Here is a 5,990-nt window from a genome sequence, read left to right as displayed (position 1 = left end):
TAGTGTGAAATCCATCCAGTGAGACAGCAGAGTCATTTTGTAGTCACGCTCGGGTTAATGTGGCTTTTTTAATAGAGAGGTTAACATGTCTTGGAATGCACAGATACCATGAAAGATATGTAAATGAACCTATGAATTATGAATAACAAGATATTATGTGGGAGGAATATGAGATCGGGAATACAGAGATGCCACATGGCTTGCTAATGGATCTGAACTGATATAAATAAATATTTTATATACATATTATATATATATATATATATATATGTATAAAGGACACAGCCTCATTACAAAACAGCCTCATTACATTTTTCAGTTCGCTTCCTGCACAACTGGTAGTCACTCCTCATGAGCACGATTTTGATTGTTTGTTGATTTTTTACATTTCTAATAAAAATAAAACTATCAAACCAATAAAAAAATAATTAACTTGTGACTGTGACACAATTTCATTTCATTTCGAAGCACCAATCTTAAATGCTGGATTTTTTTCTGAGAAGAAGGAAAATATCATGCGTATAGTCTCACGAGGATGCCATGTCAGCTGGCTGCTTTACTATAGGTTGTCGGCCGCTGTGCCTTCAAAGCCTTTGCCCTTTCCTGCTACCTCCACCTTTTGATTCACAACTCCTTGTTTTCCCATCTTCATCTCTCACTTGTGTTCTACTCCATCTCTCTCCAGCCCCTCCCATTCATCTTTTCCTTTCCCCATCTCTCTCTCTCTCTCGCTCCCTCTCTATCTCTCTCTCGCTGTCTCTTTCCTTAAATCTTCCCCCTCTCCCCTCACTTACTCTTTCTCCTGTCTTCACACCATTATTCTCCCCAGCTTTCCTCTTATATGTTGTTACATGCTGCTATGCTGCATGCTTCACTTTTTTCTACGTTTGCACACTCTCTCTCTTTCTCTCTCTCCATCTCTCTCTCTTTCTTCCTGGACTCTCCTGTGTGCCTGGCTGTCCTGATTCACTGCTTTGTCGTTTGGATCAATAATCAGGCACCATTAGAGACGTGTCCCTTTAGCCTTCCTGCACAGAGCAGACCAGCGGACATCCCGTGGCCAGCTATGACTCTGGCCACATCCCTGGACCGCAGCATCCCCTCTAACACACACACACACACACACACACACACACACACACAGACACACAGACACACACCTCCTGCCTACCCCCTCCTGCCACTGCCAGCACCAGTCCTCTGTGTGTCTCAGAGAACAGATTCTCATGGCAGCCACCAAGCCGAGACCAAAGTCACCACACAGACACACAGACGGCAAAAGACAACACAGATGGCTGACAGACAATGATAAAGAAAAATATTTCCCCCTATTTTTGCTTGTGTTTGTGGGCGTTTGACTTTACGTATGATGATTTGTACTGGTACATTAATTTTTATACGTACGTGTGTTTGTACAGTATATGCATGTGTGTATATGTATATATGTACATACAGTATACTGTATGTGCATATATGTGTGCCTTCTGTTTAGCTGCAGAAGGTTGCCTATTACTTACCCCAACCCCCCACTCTTCCCATTAAGTGTTCACACCAGTCTCTCTCTCTCTCTTTTGCTCTCCCCCCTTTCCTCCCCTCTCCCCCTTCCTCTCTCTCTCCCTCTCTTTTGGTCCCTCCGCAGCTGTGGTCTACAGAGCATCACCTCCTCACCACTGAGTGGGGGAGCAAGAGAGAGAGAGAGAGAGAGAGAGGGGGGGAGAAGGAAAGAGGGAGGGGAAACCATATAGGAGTTCCAGGCAGAGTTTGAAAAGCCACAGAGTGCTTGTGGTTGAGCAGAGGAGACTATGATGAGAGAGCGCTGACTCACACACACACACGCGCGCACACACAGACACGCACACACGTACATACACACATACACACACACACACACACACACACACACACACACACACACACACACACACACACTCTCCTTCTCTCTCACTGTCTCTCACATACACATGCACACAACACTCTTTTGCTCCCCCTCTCTTACTCACACTCTCTCTCTCTCTCTCTTTCTCTCTCTCTCTCTCTCTCTCTGTCTCTCACACACCACTCACACAGTCTCTCACACACACTTCCATACTCAGTCACAGAGGGTGACAGTAATTCTTCTCCTCTTCTCACCATGCTGAGAGAGCGGAGCAGCAGCCGCCAGACGTGTGAGCGCAGCGCAGACCCAGCCACGGCCGCCGCGGCCACAGACGCACTCGGAGACGCGACACTCTCCCGGCCGGGGCAGCGAGGGACAGGGGGGGACGGAAGGGGGCAGAGGCAGCCGATGAACTGACCAGGGGGGGGGGTTGTGAGGAAAGAGGAGGACCACCACAGCTCAAGTGAGCGCTGAGAGAGAGAGGGGGGAAGTCACAGAGCTGCACCAGAAGCAGCAGCAGCAGCAGCAGCAGTAGCAGCAGCGGACGAGGCGAGAGAGGCAGCACCGCCCACCCATCCACCACCACCCTCCCCTCCTCCACCCACCCACCCACCCGCCGACTCGCTCGCTCTGCCGCTGAGGGGGAGCGGGAGACAGAGAGGGACACACAGCTCCGCCGGCTCCTCCGGCATCTGCATTCACGGGATTCACCGACAGCCCTCCCACCACACACACACACTCTCTCACACTCACTCGCACGCACGCGTATGTGTGTGAACAAACACACACACACACACAGTGGTGAGTGAGCAGACATGCACACAAATACAAACCAGTACACACGTCAGGAAGAGAAGGATACGTGTTTTTTTTTCCTCAAGGCTGGTGGATTTTTCCTTCTTTCTTCTGGCTAGACTTTTTCCACCTTTTTTTTCCCATGTATTGCCATTTTTTGTAAAAGAATGGAAAAGAAAGAGATCTTTCTGGGGATTTGACCTGAAGTTACTTTTTTTTGTGCAGTGTTTCTTGTTTCTTCTGGGTTCTTTGAATCTCTCAGAAGCACAACAAAGTCTGCCGATATCTGCGTCTGCTGAAAATCTCCATTAGTCCAAGCACTTGGGCGACGTCTGCACTCTAAGTGGATTATGTGGAGGATATTTTGGACTTTCTCTTTTAGCTTAAAGAAATTTCCGTGACCGGTGGATTTGGCACTTCAATACAAGGACGGATCCTTTGTGCTTTCTCCCACCCTCTCCCATGGATTACCGCTGGGCTTTGAGCTCAGAGAACTCTCTTATGGAACACTGCTTGCGGCTTGTTATTAGGGAGAACAGTACAGACAGGAAAAAGTAAGTCTACCCTCTGTTCTTATTTAAAAGCCCACTGCTTTTCGTAGAGATTAGAGAGAGAGATTCCATTTGATTTGTACTGTATATAGAGTCAATGAATATGTAAATTGTGTGAATGCAGAAAAGTAATCTTGAGGGCAGAGAGCAGCGATATGAATAATCTGATGAGGGATCAGGTTTCTTAACACCCTTTCTGCATGGCTCGCCACGTTATGGTCATGAGTGGGGTGTGTGTGCCGGTGGCATGAAGTGTGTGACTAGTCCTCTGTGGTGCAGAAACCTGACTGTGTGGCAGGACTGGCTGAGGTGATCTGATCTGATCTGGATTGCCCTCTGTGTGTGTGTGTGTGTGTGTTTGTGTGTGTACATGTGTTTGGGTATGTCTGTGTCCTTGCGTGTGTGTGTGTGTGTGTATGCGTGTGTTTGTGTGTGTGTGTGTTTCTGTCTGTGTGTCTGTGTTCAGCTAGCGCAATCAACCTGGAGGTGTGCCACCATGGCAGAGGCGGCAGTGGCGTTGGCAGCAGCGGGGAGCGCCGCCTGAGCCCCCCCACCTTCGCCCTCACCCGCAGCCCCCGGGGGGAAGCCTCCTGCCCCTCCGCCGAGCGGGCCAGCAGCAGCAAGAGCAGCGGCGGCGGCGGGCGCAAGCGCCGCAAGGCTCCCCGCTTCGGCGCGGCGTCGTCCTCCTCCTCCAGGATGGTCCCGCCGCCCGCCACCAACAAGCCGCACGTGTGCCTCTCCACCATCCTCATCATGAGCAGCATGGCGCTGATGGACGCCTACCTGGTGGAGCAGAACCACGGCCCGCGCAAGATCGGCATCTGCATCATGGTGACGGTGGGCGACCTGTGCTTCCTGATCGTCCTGCGCTACGTGGCGGTGTGGGTGGGCGCCGAGGTGCGCTCGGCCAAGCGCGGCTACGCCATGATCCTCTGGTTCCTCTACATCTTCGTGCTGGAGATCAAGGTCTACTTCATCTACCAGCACTACAAGGCCGACCGCAAGAGCCTGGACGCGCTGGCCCGCAAGGCCCTGACTCTGGTGCTGTCCATCTGCATCCCCGTGCTCTTCGTGGTCCTGGTGGCCATCGACCACATGGAGTACGTGCGCGCCTTCAAGAAGCGCGAGGAGATCCGCAACCGCCTCTTCTGGGTGGTGGTGGACCTGCTGGACGTGCTGGACATCCAGGCCAACCTGTGGGAGCCGCAGAAGAAGGGGCTGCCGCTCTGGGCCGAGGGCCTGATGTTCTTCTACTGCTACATCCTGCTGCTGGTGCTGCCGTGCGTGTCGCTGAGCGAGATCAGCATGCAGGGGGTGAACATCGTGCCGCACAAGATGATGCTCTACCCCATCCTGAGCCTGGTCACCATCAACGTGGTGACGCTGTTCATCCGCGGCAGCAACATGCTGCTGTACCGCGACAACCGCGTCTCGGGCATCCTCATAGGCAAGAACGTTCTGGCCATCATCCTCAAGACGTGCAGCTTCGTGCAGTACCGGCGGCAGATGCAGAGCGCGCCGCCCGCCTTCGGCGTGGAGCTCCAGAAGAACGCCGCCGCCGCAGCCGCCGCCGCAGCCAAGAGCCGGCCCATGCACGTGGCGTCCCCCCAGGTGATTATGCAGGACCAGACGCCCTTGCCCGAGGTCCCCCCTTGCGAGCACACATGATGCACACACACAGTGAGGCTCTGTGGCCGGCAGAGGATCACATAAACTTGGAGCCGCTGCGCATTTCTCATGGATATATATTCTCAACATAGACACCAGACTAGAAAGGATTCAACATTTTTCAAGTGACACAACCGCCACTGATTGCTAGATTGCTGTTTTTTTTTTTTTTTCTTTTTGCAAGGTGCCCTTGGAAAGAATTGGTGGACCCGTGGAGATTCCTGTGACGTGACTCAGACTCATACACCTCTCATGCATTTATTGGATTACGTATTTTTTTTCTAATCAAGAAAAAAAGAAAATCGAGTACAAATGCAGATTTATACTTATATTTTTAAAACAGTGTGTGGTGGTGAGTAATGGAATTTAAAAAGACAAAAAAATGTTGTGATGTTTTATTTTATTTTTTCAAACACAACCCTCTTCTATGCTAAAGAAGAGACTTGTTTCGTTGTGATTAAAGAAAAGAAAAAAACATATTTAATAACACAATTTAAAAAAAGCAAGCTCTATACAAAAGATTTTTAGCAAGAGGAAATTGTGTTTTCTATGTGACCTTTGATAAAGTCTCGTGTTTATATGCCACCCTTGGATTCCTTGTTTGTTTGTTTGTCTCTCACTGTTGGTTGCATGCTGCGAGGGGGGGGTATCATATTCGCTCAATCACTGATTGCTAAGGAGATTGAATATGTTTCATGTTCTAATTAGAATTCAGTGGGGTGCTTTTAATTAACCAGTATTACAAAGGGAAAATGGCCAATGATTTTCCTTGCTCCGTCCTAATCTCCAATTAGAGGCTATCTAATTGCTAATGCAGCCACTTCCACAACACCATTCATCTCGAGTGCGTGACGCTTTAACACGCAGTCCACTCCTGTAAGCCTGGCACCCAGCAGACGGGGATGAAAGACGCAGGAATGGACTTTTTTCTGAGATAATTTTTCTTATTCGGTTAATGGGCATAATTGAGGATGGTGGCTGGGGGGTTAGTCTCAACATGGCATTCATAGGAAGCGGGAGTCTTACGACCCAGACAATAGAGAAGGCACAGCATCCAGCCAGTCTGATCTCTGAGACAAATGCTGAGTCGCGACAGCAGG

General features: G+C 50.0%; 1 protein-coding gene across 1 annotated transcript; it reads left to right on the top strand.

The window, feature by feature from the left end:
* Nucleotides 1–3,918: 3,918 nt before the first annotated feature.
* Nucleotides 3,919–4,890, top strand: LOC134063585 (transmembrane protein 121). The gene has a single exon (XM_062519178.1). It carries the CDS (start codon nucleotides 3,919–3,921, stop codon nucleotides 4,888–4,890), a length of 972 nt encoding a protein of 323 aa, XP_062375162.1.
* The last annotated feature ends 1,100 nt before the right edge of the window (nucleotides 4,891–5,990 follow it).

The sequence above is a fragment of the Sardina pilchardus genome, chromosome 18 (genome assembly GCF_963854185.1).
Source record: "Sardina pilchardus chromosome 18, fSarPil1.1, whole genome shotgun sequence".
NCBI classification, from domain to species: Eukaryota; Metazoa; Chordata; class Actinopteri; order Clupeiformes; family Clupeidae; genus Sardina; species Sardina pilchardus.
This window is presented reverse-complemented; position numbering and strand designations above follow the sequence as displayed.

Excerpts from the sequence above, each read along its gene's own strand:
- LOC134063585 (XM_062519178.1), top strand. The coding sequence starts at position 3,919 with ATGGTCCCGCCGCCCGCCACCAACAAGCCGCACGTGTGCCTCTCCACC.